The sequence below is a fragment of the Rhinolophus sinicus genome, chromosome 8 (genome assembly GCF_057876585.1).
Source record: "Rhinolophus sinicus isolate RSI-liver-muscle chromosome 8, RSI-T2T, whole genome shotgun sequence".
Taxonomy (NCBI): Eukaryota; Metazoa; Chordata; class Mammalia; order Chiroptera; family Rhinolophidae; genus Rhinolophus; species Rhinolophus sinicus.
In genome coordinates, this window is record NC_142508.1 from 61,059,558 (window position 1) to 61,081,157 (window position 21,600).

Sequence of the window (21,600 nt, forward strand, 5' to 3'; positions counted from 1 at the left end):
CCTGCTTGCCTCCAGGTCTCTGCTTAATCCCAAGCTACACGGAGCTCTGGCTGAGGAGGCAGGCAGGCTCTTCTCCAGGCCCAGTTCCCTGTCTGCTGGGGAGGGCCCAGGAGCGTGGGGAAGGCTCGAGTGGGATCAGTTCACCATCCACCCCCCATCCTACTTGTTCACTTTCTCACAAAATGTTTGAGTGCCTGCTATGTGCTAGACACAGCCTCTGTCCCATAGAGTGTGACCAGGGGACTAACGACACAGACGGGGACTTGGCCAGCCTTGATGTGCAGGATGAGTGTGTGTGTGTGTGTGTGTGTGTGTGTATGTATGTGTGTGAGTGAGACAAATAAGGTTTCATGGAGTATCTAAGCCGAGCTCTTGACCAGTTGCTTCACTTCTCTGAGTCTCGGTTTCCTCTTAGGTAAAGTGGGGGACACAACAGAAGCTCCCCTTGAGGGGTTGTGCTGGAGATGAACTGAGATCATGCACATTCAATGACGCCCAGCACAGGGTCTGGTGTGGAGCAAGTGAGTGTTAGGCGGTAGCTCTTCCTGTCAGCAGTGGGGAGATGGGGCGTCCTCAGCATCACCAAAACAACCTGCCCTGACCATGGGCCTCGTCAACTGCCAACAGGAAGCTGTCAGGGAAATTCAGCTGATTCCAGCTGTGGTCATCTCCAGAGGAGGAAAAATCAACACACATCTTGGGAGAATTTCCGACTTCTGAAGATGCCATGAGCACTCAGTAGGGTGCAAGGTGAAAACAGGGGGTCCTGGCCTGGCCACCTCCCTGAGGCCTACGGAGAGAGGGCGTAAGGCTGAGAGCTAGGGGCAGGGCCTGTCGTCTTCCGAGAGGATCTTACGCGGGTCTGTACCCACGGTTCTCAACCAGAGATGGGCATGAAAATCCGACCTAGGAACTTGTGGAAAATACCAGTGCCCAGGCATCGAGGCCCCCCCTGAGCAAACAATCAGGAAGTCTGAACTGAGGCCCAAGCAGCTGGGTTTTCAAAAGCTCCCGAGCGTCCTGACGACAGCCCTGGTTTGGATGGCTCTGTCGTAGGGCTTCCGTCCAGCTCCCCTCTGTGGAATCCCTCATGTAGATGGGCCCTACTTGGGAAAAGCCAGCCTCCCCCCTTCCCACCCTTCTCAGGCCTCCTCTGCCTTCATCAGGAGCCGGTGGGCCAGGCAGCACGCATCCCCAGTTCACCCACTTACTCTAGTGACTGTGCTGCATCTGGTCCTTACTTGCGCATGAGTGGGAGGAATTCAGACAGCGATAAATACTCCGGCACACAAACCTGCCTTCCCCAGAATGGATGCCACCAGGCCAACAGCATTATTGTGGGTCCCCCATTTATTTGAGGGTGGCTGAGGTGGGGAACTGAAAGCACAAAGTACAGAAACATGACAGAATGAGAGTGAGCAGAGGACCTCTTGCCAGGAGCGATTCTGGGACTGTTAACCACTGGTTCCCCCTCCTCCCTGCCAAGGGCTCTTTTCAGAAGACCAAAGTCCTCCCAGGACCCCTAGCGGTGACTGCGGTGCCTGTGCTGGCTGTCCCTGGGGACTGTGACTGCCTATTACCATGCTGCAGGTCAGCCATAGGGAGAGCTGAGTGGCCAAGTGTCCCAGGTCTTTGACCCCAGGCGAGCTGCAGGAGTAAGGGGTCCATGCCTCTCTGGTTCGGGATATCCATCCTGGGCCCTGCTCGTTTCCCCACCTGGGGTGGGCCCCTGGCAAGAGGAACCAAGTTCTGGGCTCTGACATCTACCCCTCGGGTCTCTGGGCTGACATCTGACCCCATCGTACCATCTGACTGTAAAGAAATCTTTGGAATTGAAGAGTTGTTTTGGTTTGTTTCGGAGAGTGGATGGAATGAAAATTGGAATGAAATAAAAACTGAGGCAAGGATATGAGAAGGAAAAACAAGTCCCATTCTTCCAGAAGACTGTCCACTTTTGAGCAGGCCGCATTAGTATTCCGGGGAGTCGAGTCAGGACCACACAACGTCGGGACGAACACAATCCAGTCCAATTGAATTTTGGGAAAGAAAACTGAGGTGAGGACACGCCGTGGAATTGCTAGTCCCACAGAGAGTGGGGCAGCGTGGACCAGAGGCCTGCCCTCCCGTTCCTCACCCGGGCCACTTCCCACACTGCCCCTCAGCCACCCAGCCACTGGCCCCACTCCTTCTGGACGGGGCCCAGGGCAGCCGCCAGGGCAGATCAGAGCCAAGTGCTCAGAGAAGGTGCATCCAGAACTGCAGCTCAGGCAAGGACAGAATACCATCAATGCAATGCGAGGGGCTGGCCTGGATAAAGCAGTGACCCCAATCCACTGGACCTTTGCCCCACTCTGCGGCAAGGTCAGAACTTGTGTGGGGTTTTAGAAGTTCTGGAATCAGACAGACCTGACTTCTAATTCTGGCTCCTGGTGGTGTGACCTTAGGCAAGACATCTCCTCATGACTCAATTTCCTTTTATGTCAAACTGGGGAAAATTAAAACGACCCTAGGACTGCCAGCAGACTTGTTAAGACAACAGATGCAATGCACTCTGAACTATGCCATAAACGTTGGTGTTTGCCCTCCGCTTCTCCCTATCTCCTCACACAGACACGTGGGGTCCGACACACAGCACCCACCATGGTGAAGGGAGGAAGCCGGCAGTGGGGGTGTTAGACGGGTTGTCAGCAGTCTCTAAGCTGCCCTCTAATGAAGGGGCCTCTAATGAGATGGAAGCCCTCATTTCTGGGGCCAACACTGAGGTATGGCCACTTTCCAACAGCAGGCCCTTCCTCCTGTCACCATGGAACTCGAGTCAGAAGGGGAACCGATGGGACTCAGTCCTCCCCACCATTCCTCACGGCACAGCTCTCAGGTTCGGGGCATCCCCTGGTGGGACCCCATGCTGAAGTTCCTGTTGTCAATAACTAGGTCCCCTTAAAGCAGAGAGATGAGCCCCTGGGCTCAGCTGACCCACCCGCCAGATCATAGTGACAAAGGTTCCTTGGGAAAGGGAAAGTCAAGGGAGCATTTACAGGGACTGCGGGGGATGAAGGATGGAGAAGGAGAGGGACACGACAGGACAACACGGCTGTTGCTCCGAGACAGAGGAAGCCAACGGCAGGCCCACCCCAATGTGCCCTGGGCACTGGGCTCAGGCTGCCGGTCTGTTGTCACAGCACAACCCAGAGCTCTCCTGCTGTCTCTTACACGAGTCTTAGCTTCTGCGCACTCAGCTTGGCCCCCGTGAGCTCTCTCCTTTGAGATGTTTGAGAACCTCTTCAGTTCTTTAGCTCCGTTTCTTCTGGGACCTGGACCATGAAAATAAGTGAAATCTTCTCCGAGAGTCAAACATCCCTCCAACACAGCCCTGTCTGTTCTCCCGTGAGCCCCCTGCTGGTGAGGCCTCCAGTGAGTTGATGGGCCAAGTTTTGCACCAAAGAGAAGAGCTGATGAACCCTCTGCTCTCAGGACTCAGCAAAGGCGAGAAGAGCCCTTGAGCTCCTGCCCCACGGGTCTGGGTCCTTCTGAGATGTACCAAGGGCTGAGGTCAGGGGAGGCACCGAGTCCCCCTGGACTGGGACACAACACTCCTCCCATGGTGTACTTCAAGTGCTCTTGTTAGGTGCCCCCAAATCCCTCCTTAGACCGACCTGCCCGATCCCAGCCTCCCAGGTCAGGGCTGCATGTCACAGCGGGTGTGCTCGATGGCGGAGCCGTGCTCTCCATGCAGTTAATGGGTTCCTGAGCTGGATACTCTAGCACTGCCATGAACAATGCCCTCACAGTGCTACCTTCTAAATTTTCTAGAAAGGGGGTTCTCATTCTTTTCTTGTGCTTCTATAGTCACATAAGCTATAAGCTCCTGTCTGCAATTTCTCTTCACAGTTATTCTGAAACTAGAGGCTTCTCCTAGGTTGAGAACCTCTGCTCTAAACACGAAAGACACCCCAATTCTGAGATGTTGAGCAGAGTCTGGGGAGGCTGCATCTAGAGCCCCAGCAGGGCATGCCCTTCCAGATCTCAGTGGAATCTGAAGGTTTTGTTTTTGAGCAAGAGTCTGCGGCAGCAAAAGGCCCTGATGCAGGTCCTCTGCCAACGATGCCACCTCTCCTCCTTTCCCGGACCCAGCTGGGAGCCTTTCCACCTGCAGAGCTGCAAACACAACCTGCGGACAATGGGGCCTTGCTCCCCGCCCGGGGCAGCTCCGACTCCGGGGTGCTGGGCGCCTTGGGGAGGAGGTGGGAAGGGAAAAAGCACAGAGAGGGCACCGGTCTTGCTGCCCACTATCTTCTCCTTGGGTTTTCTAAGACCTGGAGATGGATGATGAGCCCCCAAATCCCTGCCCACCTACACAGTCACAAAGATAGGCAGGGACCCAGGACAGAACAGCTGCCATCCGGCTTTTGCTGCTGAAGCTGAGGCAAGAACGACCTGGGCAACACAGAGCCCACCTTCCCGACTTGACTGCGTCTCTGCCATTGCGCCCTGCACAGAATTACCAGCCTCAGAGGAGCTGGTGTTTACCACTTGTTTACATGTTTTGGGTTCTGTGCTGAGCATTTCAGTCATGATCTCATCTGATCCTCACAACAAACCTGGGAGAGTGGTTCCACTGTTATTCTTGGTTTTTGGATAAGGAAACTCGGCTCAGAGAGGCTAGGCCACTGGCTCAACGCCAGCCAACTATTAAGTGGCAGAGCCAGGACGGGACTCTGGGGCTGCCTGATTCCAAGCCCGTGCTCTTCACTGCCAGGCTGCACTGTCACCCGGGGAGAAAAATTACTGGAAAGGGACACCACTCAAAATCACAGCGAAAATATAAAGTACCATAAGTAAACTTCATCATGAATGAGTAAGACCTACAAAAACCGACCCTAAAGCTTCACAAGACTTACCTAACTGAGATAAGCCTTGCTCCTGGGTGGGAGAGTTTAACACAGTGAAATGGCCAACTTCTCCCAAAGAACCTTCAACGACAGACAGGTTGTTCTGATGGGCCAGGATGTAGGCGGGAACTTTATACGGTCCCTTGAAACAAGAGTCTAGGTGGCAAGTGCAGACGTCATTAGCCCCATTTTACAGGGCAGGGGGGTTCGACTCCCCACCCAAGGTCCATGGCGAGGAGGGGTGAGAGCTGGGATTCAAGCTCAGATCTGGAGGCCGACTGTCTGGGACTCTATGTTCAGTCAGAGGGGAACTAGAGGTCCTTCCGGGTCTCTTCTAAGACTGAGGTTGTTTTTTTTAAGTTCTACATTCTTCTTTGTTTTAAACAGTCTTTATTTTTTAGAGCAGTTTTAGGTGCACAGCGATACTGAGCAGGAGGCAGATTTCCCACCAGCCCTGCCCCCGTCCTCCTGCGATACCAACACCCCCGCCGGAGAGGGTGATGAAACTACACTGATGCATGACTTTCACCCAGAGTCCAGGGTTTACATTAGGAGTCACTCTTGGTGTTGTACGTTCTACAGGTTTGGACAAGCGTATAAGGACACGTACCCACCATTACACCGAGGATTTAAATCGCAGGGTGGGAGGCAGTTGTGCTTGGGAGTGGGGGGCGGTGACAAATGACTCCGAGGCCCCTGCCGGGCCAGCCACACCATCAGGAACGTGGAGAGGACCCGTCCTCTGGGGCTCATGGGCAGAGCTCACTTGGGCAGCTGCAGGCTCGGGAGGCAGCCAACAACTGGCATCTTCCAGGCAGGGGAGGAAGTGGTCCCATCATCCCACCAGGGTCCAGCAGGAAGCTCTGAGCATGCGCCCCGCATTCCAGGCTGTTGAATCAGGGGTGCATTTTCACTTAAAAACAAGTAATTGGATCTCTAGCTAATGGGAGGATTTCTACTCTCGTGCCAAGAATATCAATTTGACACCTACAAATTCTTTCTGACAAAAGGGATTTTCAGATAAAGTCTGCAAGGAGCAGGTGCTACTGAGCAAACAGCCACTTATCCTCAATAACGGAAAGGCAGAGACAACTGAGGATGTCAGAAGAGTGTGCCCTACGGAGCTGTCACAGAGGTGGAACAGGGGAACAATGGCAGACAAAACATCCCCGGGCAGCCACGTGCCAATGGGACTACGGAACGTGGTGGTGGGGCAGAGCCAGGGTTCTCGAACCGGAAGCCCTGTCCCCCCAGCTCCTGCATCGTTAATATCTGCACACACACTGTCCCGAGGCCAGTGGCTCTCACCAAGGTAGAGGAACACGTGGGTTTATCACAATCATACTGGCAGAGCAAATCACTTGCAACAAGATGAAGAATCAAATGTCCCCAATATACAAAGAGCTCCTAGAAATCAATAAGAAAGTGGACAAGGGTCTAGGGACTAAAGGGAGAACTTTTTCAGCATACACACCCCTTTCCACACCAACCAGAACTCTTCTCAAGAACTTGTGGAACATGAGAAGGTGGCCTGAAATGGGGATGATGATACAATGAGACACGAGCTCAACCTCCCAGCTGGTTCTGACGGGGACAGCCAAGGTCACACGTCATGAAACACAGGCATGGTGGTTACATGTTTAAAACGATGGGCTTTGGAGTCAAACAGATCTAGTTTTGAGTTTGCCTCACCACTTCCTAGCTGTGTGCAAGTTACTTAACCTCCCTAGGCTTTAGTTTTCTGAACCGTAAAATGGAAATAGGAACAGTAATTTCCCCACAGGATTGCTGAGGGTTCCTGAGATATTACAGTGAAGGGTCCAGCACCATTCCTGGCACAGTAGTAACTTCATACAGGTAAGCTGTCATTAAGAATTATCCAAGACATGCGATAACCTGCGCCTCGAGGCCCCCAGCTTGGAGGTAAGAACCTTCGTAAGGGTTGTATCCATTCGTGAACGAGGCTCCACAAGGCCATCGATAGGAAGGGCCCCTCCCCGCTAATCTGGCTATGGTCCCATTTGATTGCGTGGGCTTTGGGGTCTTGAACCCCAGGGAGCTCCGATTTGATATCAGGGGTGTGTCTGGAAATACTGGGAAAACCCAACAAAGAGCATTTTCTAGAGATCCTAGAAAGGAAGCGGCAGGAAAAGAGGGAGTTTGCCTTATTCATGGCTGTATGTCCACTGCCAAGTACGCAGTACGCCCTGAAGGGCACCAAAGAGATTGGGCAGGGGACACTTAGGAATGATTTTGGTGAAGAAGCAGGAAGTGGCAGAATCAGGACTCCCCACTGATTATTAAGGTCCCCAAATCCGTCCCCAGAGATGGGAAAGCAGGGATTCTTCACTCCTATTACAGCAACACCCCTCCCCCTGCAACTGTCCCCCAGAGCAGCTGCAATCCTCTCCCCAGCGGGACGTACACAAGATGTGCCCCAAAGCCCTGACAACATTTGGCGCTTCAGCAAATGGCATTTCCACAGCCGCGACCGCACAGAGCTGTTTAATGGACTGCATCTCCTCCTGCTCCCTTTAAATGCACACGCACACAAAACCAACCGCAAGCAAAGAGAGCTGGATGGGATTAAACAACTCAATTTAAAGGACTGAAAACTCAGCTGCTTCCAGTGAAGTCCTAAAGAAATAACCAATCAGCAAAGTTCTTTTCTTCCTTTTTGTATTGAAATGAGGGCTATGACTGTGCAGTGAGTCATTCTCAACTCAGGCAGAACTGGGCCAAGTCCACCTGGGCTCACACTGCAGTGGGTGGTGGGGGAAGGGAAAGAGAGGTGTGTGCGTGCGTGCGTGTGCGCACGCGCGCGTGTACAGACGCGCCCAGGCAGGTGGGGTCAAGGGCATATTCCCAAACCATCTGTTTTGGATTTTTCTGGAAATGTAGAGCACCTTAGAGGACCTAGAGGCAGATACCTGCTTGTCTGTATCTCTGTTTTTCTCATTTTGTTTGCATCTCTTTTCAACTCAGGTTCAGGGTGCAGGACGACTGCCCTGGGCCGTACCCTAGCCTGGTACCAGCCCAGGGAGGATGGAGGTACCTCCCTCCACAGGAAGTTGTGAGCCACGTCCCTCTTTCCCTCCCGTCTCCAGCCCTCGTCCATTCCCATGTTCCCACTGGGCAGTGTGTGAGGTCGGGAGATTCACGGACCCACTGCCTCATGGAGGACACAGCTCTGCCCGGAGCGCACAGTTGCCCAGAGCCCAGAAGGAAGGAGAAGGGTGAGTCAAAGTGCAGCAGTCACATCCGACGGGCAGCCTAGAGCTGCATGGGTAGAGGGATGGGATGTCACCCTGCAAATGGCAACGCCTCGCTATAACTGCTGCCCCTGAAAAAGAACTCTCCTACCCCTACTCCACAAATACAATGCTGCCGAGAACAGCGAGGGACAAGTTGTGCAGCCGGAGAGCTGCAGATGGCAGAAGGACTGAGGGTCCAGCTCTCCCCGTCTTTCGGGGCCAGCCTTCCCACTAGGGGTTACTCCGCTGCCTGGGATCAGGGCCAGCCTCTCGCCTGCACCAGCAGCTCTTGGTGACCCCAACAAAGTAAAATTTAGGGGTCCAATTTTAAGCTGGAGGTCAAAATGGAGTCCAGATGCAATGAATAATGCAACGAGTGCTTACTGAGCCTCGGCTCAGCATGTGCCCGACACAGCACTTAGCATCTTCTGTGGAGCATTTCATTCTTATAACCCCATATGCTGTTACTACCCCACTGAACATGGAAGGAAACTGAGAAGCAGACTCGTGAAGTGACTTGCTCAAGTTCAGGCAATGAAACAGGGCCCAACCTTGCACTTGGCGCCTGACCCACAGCCAAGCCTCCCACTGCCACTCTCCACTGCCTTCCAGGGACCAGTGAGTTCCTGCACAGAATGGTTTCCTTGCAGATGCCCTGACCCAGTGCACTCTTCAGAAGGGCTGACAGAGGAGTCCTTATTCTGAAAGCCAAGAGCAGTAAACACAGCTTTCCCTCTAAAGGGTGCACCTTACTCGGTATGAGAAATACCGAGTATTTCTCGGTATGGGCAATTTTGGGGTGTTGATTTCAGAAAACAAAACAAGCACCTCTCAGCTACGAGATCCCATCAGTTATTGCCAAGGGGAGGCTGGGCAGCATGGCACAGGGGCAGGGGTACGGGGAACCTACCTCATCGGACTCATCTGACAGCGTCTGCAGTAGGATGGGGAAGAGGCTGTCTGTGTGCCGGAACATCTGGAGAGCAGAGAGGCAGGGCACCTGTGAGCTCTCCCTAGCGCGGGCAGGATCCCCCCACACGGGCCACCGGCCCTCCCCCCCCAGATGCCAAGGGTTCCTCAAGCACTTGTCACTACCGTGCTCGTCAGGTTTCTCCGGAACAGAAATGGCCAAAACCCTACCAAGCATCCATCATCAGGCCTTCGAAAACCAAGGTGGACCCAGAAAAAGCCCCTGGCGTGGAGGGGCCTCCTGGGCCAATGGGCCTGGGGGCTCACCTTGCGGGGAGTCTTGATATAGAGGTGGTAGAGCCACTTCAGGACAGCGATCCTAGTCATCATCCCGATGGCCATGTCACTGAGGTGGCAGTTCAGGACTTGCACAATCCCATCGAGGTGGAGGGTGACTGGGGCCCTTTCCGTGCTGTGGGCGAGACCAGGGAGGAGCAGAGTTAAAGCCCACCGCGGCGCTCTCCACCAAGCCAGGCAGCACCCGGCCCTGCTCTCCTGGGAGTGGGCAGACCACACGCACCCTTGTGGGGCTCAAAGAGGGCTGGTTTCTCTCCCTCCATCCTTTCCAAGGCTGGAGCTGTGACAATCACACAGGGGGATGGGGGGGGGCATGGAAGGCTGGGCTGCTGGGCGCCCAGCCACTTGCCCCTTTTTCCCCAGCAGTAGCCTGGTTTTTACAGGAGAAAACCTCTCCTCTGTCACCGAGCCGAGCCCCGGGAGACCTCGGGGCTGAAAGGCCAGCGAGCATCTTCAGGACATTATGTCCAGACCCTCTGTGATAAACCCAACCACCCTGCCCAGCAAGCCCAGGGGAAGACCCTGATAATGCCCCTTAAGCCCAACAGGGCCTTCACGGGGCACCAAGAGCCTCTCTCGGGTGGGTCAGGGATCACGGCTTTTTAGCTGTCCTACGCCAGGGCACTTGGCAGTGCTCGGCCCGGTTCAGAAACCTTGAGTTGCCTCTGAAGCGGTAACCTTCTCATCAGTCGGGGGAGTCAGCCTATGCCTGAGCAATGGAGCTGCGCAGAACGTGCTTTGCTCCAGTGCGGCACAGGCTCCCAACTTTCCTGGCCGAAGCCTTGTTGGTCTCAGGCAGAGTGAAGTCTTGCTGGGCAGCCCCAAGTAGGTTGGGCGCTGCTGGGACACTGACATCAGCTCTCTGCCCAAAGCATGGGCCCAGGCAGAGGCTAGAGTTTTTTGGGGTGGGGATGGCATGGGCAGAGAACCTGCGGCTGTCAGGGAGGGGCTGCCTTCCTACCGACACATCACACTGTTTGCCCAAAGGTGCCACGGCAAGTGCCAACCAGGGCTGCATTTCCCGACGACCAGGCCAGGTGCTTCAGTTGCCACCTGTACAAAACAGTCTTTCGTGGTATTTCCAGGCTGCTCAATTATTTATTTGCATCAGGAACCCAATGCCTGTGCTTTCCTAATTCGCCTGCAGCCTCTCTGAAGCTTATTTGATGTGAATTCCTAAAGGGCATGATTCTGAGCTCTGTAAGTGCTGAAGGGAACTGCTACTTAATAAGGTTTGATGATTCCCCATGGTGCTCATTTCGGGGGCAGCAGTGAGCACATCTATCTTCTGGAAGCCAGAAGGGCTGGGTGTGTGAGGGCCACGGCCCAGCAGTCCTGAACTTCTGGCTGGGGCTGCCGCCACGGAGACTTCCTGGGGAGCCATGGGACTGGAAGTTTCTGGGGTCTTCCAAGGATACCCAACATCCAGGTTCTTTGGTAGCTTCAGACAGACGGGGAACTAATGCACAGACAGACGAGTCGAGGGCAGTGAACGTGGGCTCCTGTCACCCTCTCACTCAACCCCTCATGCTCACTGTCCATAGGAAATATCATGCGAGCCATATATGGAACTTTGTTTTCTGGTTTTATATTAAAAAGTAAAAAGAAACAGGGGAGACTAATTTTAATGATATATTTTAATTAACCTAATATATACCCCAAATATTATCATTTCAACATATAATCAATATAAATCACTATGAAGATCACCAATAAGATACTTTATATTCCTTTTTGTGCCCCGAGTCTTTGAAAGCCAGTGTGCATTTCGTGCCAACAGCACAGCTCAGATCAGACTGGCCACACTGCATGCACTTGGCAGCCACGTGTGACAGTGGCCACCGCCGTGGACAGCTCTACAGTGGCAGGCTGGCAGTACATCCCCGGCTTCCTGAGCCTTTTCTTATCATCTCTGACAATTTCCTAGACACTCCATCTCCTGCCAGGATCTACTTTCAGTCTTATCTCCAAGTCCCTCTTTTCCCCATCCTGCTGGCCTCCTGCAGAGCTCCTTCCGGTGAGCTCCCTTACAGCTCTTCTCCTGGGGCTGGAGAAGCTTGAGGAGCTTACCTACAGCCCAAAGCCTTACCAAAGCAGGAGCTCGGAAGGCAGTGAGGAATGAACGGAAACCAACCCCCCACCTGTTCTTTCCTAACTCCCTGAGCCTGAGGTCAGGTCATGGCGTGTCCCTTTCTGCAGCAGGAGCCGCAGGGCGTTCCAGCTACAGCAGGAGGACCCCGTGCCTGGCAGCTACTCACTGCCACATTCTTAGCTGAAACAACCCCCCTGGGAGGAAGGCCTTGTTTTCACTTTCCTGGGGACTCAGAGCTGCACTGGGCTGCTGGGGGGAGGAAGGCAGTGCCAAGCCCAGCTCCCCCAACTCTCCCCTGCCATTCAGGCCCAGTAGTGTGTATGAACCTCAGGCTGAGGGGCGAGGGGAGGACACATGGCTCTGACAACAATAATGATGACGCTGGTACTGAAAATGACGATAGCTCACGTTTCTTGGATAAAGACTGCGTCAGGCGCTGTGCTGAGCTCTGTACCTGCAGAGCCTCAGTGATTTCCCTCAGAGGCCCTATACCAGAAGCACTGTTATTCCCATTCCGGAGACGAGGGAACTGAAGCACAGAGACATTAAGGAACCTGCCCAAGTTATACAGCCAGTAAGTGGTGGAGTGGCAATTTGAATTTAAATAGTCTGAACCAAAAGGTCAAGGGAAGCAGACACACTCAGGGCACCAGGAAGACTGAGCTCAGTGCCAGAGGAAGCGAGGACTGATGATCCCACCCGCCTTTGAGGAGGCAGCTCTCAGCTGCTACGGGTGGGGCGGGCTGCTGTGTGCTAGGCTCAGTGGGGAGTCAGGACTCTGGGTGGCGTGCTCAGCTCCTGAGCTGCTGACGTGGAGCCTGAGACGGGCACCTTACGCCCTGGCTTACCTTACCCGGAGAACAGAAGGGAGTTCACTCACACTTCAAAATACATTTCTGCTCTGATTCCAAAAAGTCTAGACTAGTCACTCTTGGGGCTTCTGAGCTATTTCAAGGTGTCTGTAAAACCTCATTTTCTCATAAAGCATCTCACAATGAATGTTACACATATATAAACTACAATTTCTAAGTGCATGGGGCTACTGTGGCTATTAAAATACTGACTTATTGAATAATGCTTCTGATATTACCATTAAATAATAATAAATTCCAATGGTTCTCTCTGGGAGGCAGCATATTATTCCTATAATTTCTAACTCTTTGTATTACTCATATGTCGCATCTCTAATCAAATCGGAAGGTAAATCTTAAAAAAAAAAAAAGTTTCTGACTTCAAATTTGTTTTCTTACAAAAGATTGTTACAACTTTTCTTCAGCAGATGCTAAAATTTGGGAAGCACTGGTTTCTAGATCTTTCTGCCTGCCTTACGTATAGGACAGCTAGCCATACCAGAGACCTATACTGAATGTCACTGATGACACCATAGCCCTCCATCACAATAGAAGCCTAGTCGCATGGCAGTGCCTGTCCGGGGCTCCTGTCAGCTGAGTTAGGGACGCTAATGAAGCTTTTACAACTCTCCAACTACGATTAATAAGGGTTAAAAACATGGACTTTATAGTCAGACAGACCAAGCTTTAATTCCAACTTGGTCACTAATTAGCTGAATGACTTTGGGCAAGACGTTAATCTCTCTGGGCCCGTTTCTTCATTTGTAAAATGGACAGACTAACAGGGTTCTTGTAATAATAATTGTAGGCAGAATGTGTAAAGTGCTTTCTGTGGACCAGGGCCCCGTTCTAGGCGCTTTACATAGTTCAGTCCATTTAAGCTCCAGACCCCTATGAAGTTGGTACTACCATCACACCCAGCTGACAGATGAGGAAGCTGAGGCAGGGAGAGGTTAAGCTACTTGCCCCGGGCCACATAGCCAGGCATGGTAGTCAGGATGTATGCCCAGAAAGGGGACTCCAGCACTCAGAGGATTTGTGAGAGAGGAGAACAGCACCAGAGAGACAGAAAGAAAGAGACAGGGAGGGAGGGAGAGACAAAGAGCGCATGCTTCCTCCAGCCCTCTTGCCACCCCCTCCCAGGGAGTCCGGCTTTCAACACGCTGAAGGGTGAAAAAACCCAGACTCCTCTGACTGGAGCCCCAGATGTCACCATAGACCTTCAGTGACCTTGTCACCCCCTGCTTATTCAGGTGGCTTTTCCCGGTGGCTACTGTTAACCTGGGGCCACCTGGAGTTCCCTGAACATCCTGGGAAAGAAGGGGGATGAGGGAAGGAGAAAAAGCTGATGCCCTTGGGTTTACTCAGTTATTCTCTGTGTTTAGGTCAAAGTGAGGCGATTTTTAGAAATCTGGGGTGCAAGGATTGGCTTTGAGATCCCCAAACCCCTGAAAGCACATTCATAGTTTTGGGTGTATTTGCATTTTTCTAGGAAGAGGGTCCACAACTTTGGTCAGGTCCTCCAAGGGTCAGTGACCACAAGAGGCTCAGGGTCCTCCCCCTTGCTGGAACTTTTCTGCCAGGCAGGGATGCATTTCTGTCATCACAGGAGCCCCCCATCCAGCTGTTACCCTCTGCTGCCCTGAACTGCGTGTAACTGGCAACTGCAGGTGGTGATCTGGGCAACAGCACACCTGGAAAATCACAGGGTGGGTTTCGTTTCTTGGTGACCTTGGAAGATGCCATCTTGCTCCTCTGGTTACCCTCTGGTAGCACCAACTAGAGGAAGCAGGCACCCCACCCCACTGTCCTCAGCTGCCATCTCCAGTGGGTGGAGGACCCGTCAGTTATGTCCGGATCTCTGCCTCTTCCTGACCCTCCCCACGCCTCCACTGCCACTCCCATGGAGTAGGACAATCCTCTGTAGCCCAGATTATGGTGACAAGTCTGCAACAGGCTTTTCCACTGCTGATTCTGTCCCCCTCCCTCCTCTATCCTTTCCAGGGTTGCCAGGGGTTCTTCTAAATCACAGGTCTGCTCCCTCACTCCCACCTGTAACGCCGGCTCCCACAGCCTTCAGAACAAAAATGCATCTCCTCTGAAGGACACACGAGTCTCCCTGCATCTCTGCCCAGACCTCACCCCCGAGTTCCAGAATCCACTACCCAAACCTGCCCCTGAACTGCTCCTGGGGATGCTCAGAGACCCCTGAATACAGCGCTTGACAGGCCCACTCACACGTGCCCCTCCTGCCACCCCAGCTTAGGAAATGATACCAGGAGAGCCTGATTTGGCTCAAGCCAAAAAATCCAGAAGTTATTCTTTCCTTCATTTCTCTTTTCACTCCATTCCATTCATCAGCAAATCCTGTCAACTCTACCTTCAAAACAGATCTCAGATCTATCAAACGTCCTCCCTAGTCTGCCACCATTTCAGTCTGGGAGTTCATCCCTTCTGACCAGTCTGCACCCACCTGAGTCCCCCCTAAATCTGTTGGCTGCACAGAATCCCCCTGACCTCCTGTCCCTTCTCAGCCATAAAATAGAGGTAATACTGCTGACCCCATGGGACTTAAACATCAGCAGAATCTAATGATGTGACACAAAGTATCCGGCACAGCAAGGGCATAGGAAGCACTCACCACTCACCTACTGTGTGTTCACAACTGTCAACCACGATTCCTGCCTCGGCTCGGGCACCAGCGCTAGGCCCAACACTCCCTGACTCTCCGATCAGAGCAATCACTACCCTTTCTGGTAACTTCCTGGTTACTGCTCTGCCTCCCCGCTAGAGAACCTCAAGGTCAGGGACCACATTCAGGGGCCCAATCTGTATCTTGGAACCTGTAGGGTCGAACACGGGCAGGTGCTCTGGAGTGTGTGACAACTAACTGAAAACGAACGCATGAATGTTCACTGGCTTGCTTGGACAATTTGCAAGTGGTCCTAGGATTAGTCCGTATTTATAATCAGTATTTGATTACTTTGAAAACACACACAGGGTCTCTAGAGACAAGAATACATTAAAAAATTATATAAAAGGAGGAAAGATCCTAAGGGTCTGGGGAGAAGAGAGCCTCTTGCGGTTGAATGTACATTTTCTCTTCATGAGTGACTGGTTCCCCAAGGCTGAGCTCAAAGGGAAGAAACCCCTTGTAGGAGAATTGCCATCCATTCCGGCCCCACAGGTGCCGATTCCGCTCAAAGAAAAAGCGAGATGGGGCACATGCAGGGGACTCGGACAACGACAGCACGATGACAATTCCCTCCCTAGGGGAATGCCATCACCCTGCAGTGTGTGGAGGGGGCTGGCAGGGAAGGGACTGGCTTCCATGCTTGGCCTACACTGCCCCCCTGTGGAAGGCGGCGCTATTACAGCTGACTTGGGGGCCTGGGGGAAGTGGAGACTGACTGCTCTTCCTAACCCTTTCCTTCCATGCCTCCTCCATCCCTCTTGCCACCGCTTCCCAGGGAGTCCTGCTTTCAAAACCCTGGAGGGTGGACTGCCCACCGTCCACGCACTCCAGGTCTCACTTAATTACTGCCTGTAATCTGGGCTGTGCTCAAACAGCCTCCTCCTCGTCAGCCGTTACCCCACGTTATCCTGGACAAGCAAAAGGTACCGGGTAAAGGCGTCTGTAAGTGTCTCACTGTAGCCACCACGTATAACTTCTACTTTTACTACTTGTATTTACTGACCTCCAGAAGCTTCTAATCCCCCCCTCACCCGCCCTCCAAATGCCATCTGTCCATCAGAACTGGGCTCGCTCAGTGTCCCTCAGACTCCTTCATCAGGCACCTCCTGTGCTCCATAAGTGGTGGCCCCAAGCAGAGTTTGCCTCGGGTCTTTGCTGTAGTCTCGTGCACCCAGCAAAGATCGAGGCTGCTCGCTTTCCACAAACACCTCTGGCTGGAAGAACCCACTTACCCGGCTGGAGAGAAGACACTGATGCCACTACTGAAGCTGGAGTCGCAGGAAGCCTCAGGTCCCCCTGGGGAGAGTGAGAAGAAGAACACGTCATGCTAAAGGCTCTTGTGGTCTTTTTAATGAACAAGATCTTTTATAAACACTCAAGACTCTCTGGTCCCCCACACCTTGATTCCGGCCCTTGAAAAGCAACGTGGCTCTGGAGCCCTGGGGACCCAATGCCTACATGCTCCCCAAAGCTTCTGGAATAGTACCCACGCTTAAGGTTTTAGGCACAGTGCTGTCACAAGGAGAGGGACACCAGTTCTGAACACATCGGAGGAATCTCAGAAGGGACCGCTGATCTGAGGGCAATGGATGTTAACAATGACTTCTGGGAAACTTAACATCGTTAGCCATCAGGGACTGTAAATCAAATCTGCAATGAGACACCATTTCACAGCCACTAGGACAGCTAAAATAAAAAAGACAGATAATAAGAGGTGGTAAAGATGTGGAGAAAATGGGAGCTTTAGATGCTGCTGCTGGGAATGTAAAATGGTGCACTTGCTTTGGAAAATAGTCAGTTCCTGAAAAACCTAAACATAGTTACCAGATGACCCAGCAATTCCACTCCTAGATGTATACCCAAGAGAAAAGAAAATTTATGTCCACACCAAAACTTGTACAGCATGTTCACAGCAGCATTATTTACAATACATGAAAAGTATACATAACCCATATTCTATCAACTGATGAATGGATAAACGAAATGTGTTATAGCCATACAATGGACTATTACTTGGCCATAAAAAGGAATGAAGTACTAACACATGCTACAACCGAGATGAACCTGGAAAACATCATGCCAAATCAAAGAAGCCAGTCGCAAAGGATCTCATACTGTATGATTCCATTTATATGAAAGGTCCAGAATAGGCAGATCTATAGAGACAGAAAGTAGATTAGAGGTTGCCGAGGGCTAGAGGAGATGGGGGAATAGGATGGGATGGCTATTTTCTTAAATTAAAAAAGAAAAAAAAAACTTTTTATTTTGAAATAATTTTAGATTTACAGAAAAGTTGCAAAACAACAACAAACGAAAAAACCAGAATTCTCTGTATATCCCTCACCCAGTTGCCCTAATGTTAACATTATACATACCCATTGTTCAATGATCAAACCAGGAAAGCAGCACTGGTGCAATACTATCAACTACAGACTTAATTTGAATTTGACTAGTTTTTTCACACATGTCCTTTGTTCCAGGATTGAATCTGGGTCCCCACACTGCATCTAGTTGTCCTATCTCCTTAGCCCCCTCCGGTGTGTGACAGTTCCTCAGTCTTTCTGTATCTCTCCTGAACTCCATACTTTTAAAGCCCTGGTCAGTTACTTGGCAGAATGTCTCTTGATTTGGATTTGTCTCATGTTTTCTCATGCTTAGGTTGACGTCATATATTTTTGGAGACACTCTACCACCAAAGTGCTGTGCCTTCTCAGTGAATCGTTACCAGGAGAACACGATGTCTTTTTGTCTCTTTATTGGTGACGTTAGCCGTGTCACCTGATTATGGCAGTGCCTGCTGGGTTTCCACCTATTAAGTTACTACTTACTTTCCTTTTTGTAATTAATAAATATCTTGGGGAAGATATTTGAGACCAGACAAATATCCAGTTTTTTCCTCAAACTGGTTTTTTCCTCCACTGATTTTAGCATCCATCGGAGGATCTTGCTACAACAAGTATTACTGTGGTGTTTGTCAAATGGTAATTTTCTATTTTGCTCTTTCCTTCTACATTAACTGGAATTCTTCTATATGGAAGAACTGTCCCTTCTCTGCCATTTATCTAGCTATCCGTCCGTCCATCCATCCATCCATTTATATCATTATGGATCTATAGATATTTTTTTTATTCTGTGGGTTACAAAACTATCGTTATTTATATTGTTGTTCAGAATGTACCAGCTGGTCTCAAGTTTTAAATTATACAAATGAAACATTTTCTCATTCTAAAAGTTTCAAACAAAACAAAGCAAAGCCCCCTTTTCTTTTTAACCTTCATTCTACGTGCAGGTAACTACCAGTTAGGCAAGTACCCTCTCGTCCTTTGCTAATCCTATTTTTTGTTTTGTAAGCATAAATGGGATCAGAGAATATCTTTTGTGCCTTGCTTTTTTTTTTCTTCACTTTGCACTATGTCTTAGAGCAGTGCTAAGAGCAGTGCTAAGAGCAGCTTCCCTGCCAAACCCCCAGTAAGGGGGCTTTTATTTCCACGTTAAACAAAAAAATTTCTGAGCTGCTGCCTTGAGTCCCAGAGGCCCTTTGGGGGATGAGCACAGCTCAGTGGGTGCAGGAAGAGCTGTGGGTGCCAGCTGGGCCTGCTGAGCAGCCCCATGTTCGCTGGAACATGCCTGGGCAAAGGGGAGGAGGACATGTGGGGAAGCCTGGGCACGCCAGCCTGGACCAGCAGCTGGGACTCCATGCCCCTGGCAGCCTCCCTCCCTCTCGTCTTTCAGAAACACACACATTTGTAGATAAAATGGTACGATGTTGGAAATTGGCTTCAATTATTTCCTAATTTCACTCTTTCATCTCCCCCATGCTTCCTGATGCACGAGTGTGAGCATCTTTCTGGGATCCCATGCACACGGGGGCTGCTACACGGAAGGATCAGACATCTGATACTTTAATAGATATTGCCAGTTGCCCTTTAGGAAGATCCTACCAATATGTATAAGAACGGAGGAGCAGTCATCCCCCAACACCTCACACAGGGATATTAGTAATCTTTTAAATGTTTGCCAAGTTGATGAATAAAAATCATACATTGTTTTCCTTTGCAATTCTCGGACTCCCAGTCAAGCCAAGTGTCTTTGGTTGCCCTTTTGTATTAATTCCCTCTTCAGAGAACCACAGGGTAAACAGTGCTATGAGCAGAGATTCTAGGGCTGCTGGGCCTGGGTTTGAGCCCTGACTCCCCTACTTACTAGCTGTGTGACCCTTGGGTAGGTTACTTGACTTCGCCTCCATTCCTTCACCTGTGTAAGTGGGGTCACGACAATGCCAACACCACAGACTTGTTATGGCAATAAAGGAGCTAACATTTGTTAGGTGCTTAAAGCGAAAAACCTGACCTACATCTGCATTTATTTCCTAAGGAAAAATTCTTAAACGTTTAAGGCTTTTGATACATGCTGCTAAATGTATTTGCCAGACAATATATTTAACTTGTTTACTCTTTGCCTTCCCCTAGGAGGAATGTCTGTTTTTTCCAAAATCTCTACAGGGAACATGTATTTCCTTTATAATCAGAAAGTGGAAGCTAAAGAGAGAGAAAAGATCCAGTTCAAATACTCTTCATTCATGAAGCCTGGCCTGGTGAGCCCATCCTCTGTGACCACGCCCAGTGTCACACGATTACTCATCTGCAGCTCTGTCCCTGAGCTCCTTGCATGCAGGTCCTGAGTCTGATTCATTTGCATGTGCAGTGTCCATAGGAGCTGATACGCCCAGTCCCATCAACGCTTGGGACTGGATGGATTCCACCACATGTTCACCAACGGAGGTCACCAGCCCTCCACTGGGAAGCCTATTTATAGCTCTGCTCCTCACCTGCCACATGAACTTCTATCCCTGACACTCTCTGATCCCTCATTCAGGACCCACTGGGGACCTAGGCAATGCTGGTATTAAAAAAGGGGGAAAAACCCTGCCCGAGAATCTTGCTAAGCAGATGGACATATTACAAACATGTATGAAAACCTGACACTGACGCACCTGTAATTGAGAGTGTGTGGCCTGTGCCATGTGCTAATCTTAGGGTTCGGTATTATTATTGTCACCCTCTTGAGCAAATAAGGAATGGGAGGCTTAGAAAGGCGAAGCGGCCACGGGCAACAGAGAGGAAGTTAGCAGAGCCAGGACTCACAGGCAGGTGGTTCTAACCTCAGAATCTAGGCCACGACGCCTGAGACAATCGGGAATGTCCTGGAGGGGAATAGGCAGGACATGTCAAGTACCACAGGAACTCAGACTCAGAGAAAGGACACTGTGCTGTAGGCCCCCACACGCAGCAGGGCTGGGGAGAGCCGGAATAGGAGAGAGCTGGGAGCAGCCGGGCACAAATGCGGGAGCCCCATGGTGAGAGGTGAGAGGTGAGAGGTGAGAGGTGACGGAGACGTGCCCATGTGTGTGAGTGTGTGCTCACCGAGGGCCTGGCTAACAAGCCTCCCGTGGCTCTGGCCCAGGTGTGTTGTGTTGTGGGACACAGCAACACAGACTGAGTCAGGTAGGGGGATACTAGGTGTGGGCGACCAGGCAGGAGGCTCCTGCCTTTGCCAGGCGGACCCGGGCTGGAAGAGCAGAAGAGAGTAACAGTAAGAGTAAGCGGGAGAGGCTGGGTAGACCTGTCGACTGACTAGCCAGATCATCACTCTTGGCCTGCTGGCACCTTCTCCTGGCACCTTGGTAAAGTGCTGGTTAGTTACAAGTGGAGCAGGTCTGAAGTGGATGTGGAGCCCCCAAATTAGCTGTTGCCATGTCTGGGAACGACTATAAAGTGAGCTTTGTGTTTCCTGAAATGCTGTTTATGAGGCAGTAAAATTTGGAGCCAAGCTGCCTGCATGTATCTTGGTTTAGGATAAGATTCTCCTGTGCCGGGAGCTGTTTCAAGAAAGCTAAGGAAAACTACCTAAAAAGTTAAATAAATATGCTGCATTGGCCAGGAATGGAACCTGGGCCTCCTGGGTAGCAGGCGAGAATTCTACCCCTGAACCATCAATGCTCCAGCTGAATTTTAGCAGCTGCTACAACTGACAGAATGAAGTGGTTCCTTTCCAGAGGGCTTCACTTGCCACGTAAGCAGAAACAGTGGGGCAGGGGCTGCTGGGTTCCACTTTGGGGGAAGAGGCATTAACTTTTCTTTTCTGTTTTAATTGAGATATAATTTATGTAACATAAAATTTCCTGACACAAAGCTTACCATTTTAAAGTGTACAACTGGGTGATTTCCCCCCTATATTCACAAAGTTGTACAAACATCACCACTGTTTAATGCCAGAACATTTTCATCGTCCCCAAAAGAAAGACACCCCCAGGTATCTGTTAGCAGTCAGTCCCAATTTCCCTTTCCCTTCAGCTCAGCAACCATTATTCTACTTTCTAACTCTAAGGATTAAGAGGCACTAACTTTTCATCTCAGTATAAAATATTTCAAACTTCTGCATGTTGTTACTAATCAAGCCAAAAACAAACAAAGCAAAACAACCCCGGCCCCAAAAAAACCCTGTCACCCAAGCAAAAAAAGGATGCAGAATTATGTAAGTTGTATGATCTGCA

The 21,600-nt window shown here is 51.0% G+C and overlaps 1 protein-coding gene across 1 annotated transcript in view; it reads right to left on the reverse strand.

Moving 5' to 3' along the window:
* VAC14 (VAC14 component of PIKFYVE complex) overlaps positions 1 to 21,600 on the reverse strand; it is a 94,256-nt gene that overhangs the window by 53,632 nt on the left and 19,024 nt on the right. Inside the window, exons 10-12 of the mRNA XM_019757655.3 lie at positions 16,280 to 16,343; positions 9,380 to 9,524; positions 9,054 to 9,119 (exon numbers count right to left, since the gene is read on the reverse strand). Of these exons, the coding sequence (XP_019613214.1) occupies positions 9,054 to 9,119; positions 9,380 to 9,524; positions 16,280 to 16,343 (275 nt within the window). The remainder of the gene's footprint in view (positions 1 to 9,053; positions 9,120 to 9,379; positions 9,525 to 16,279; positions 16,344 to 21,600) is intronic.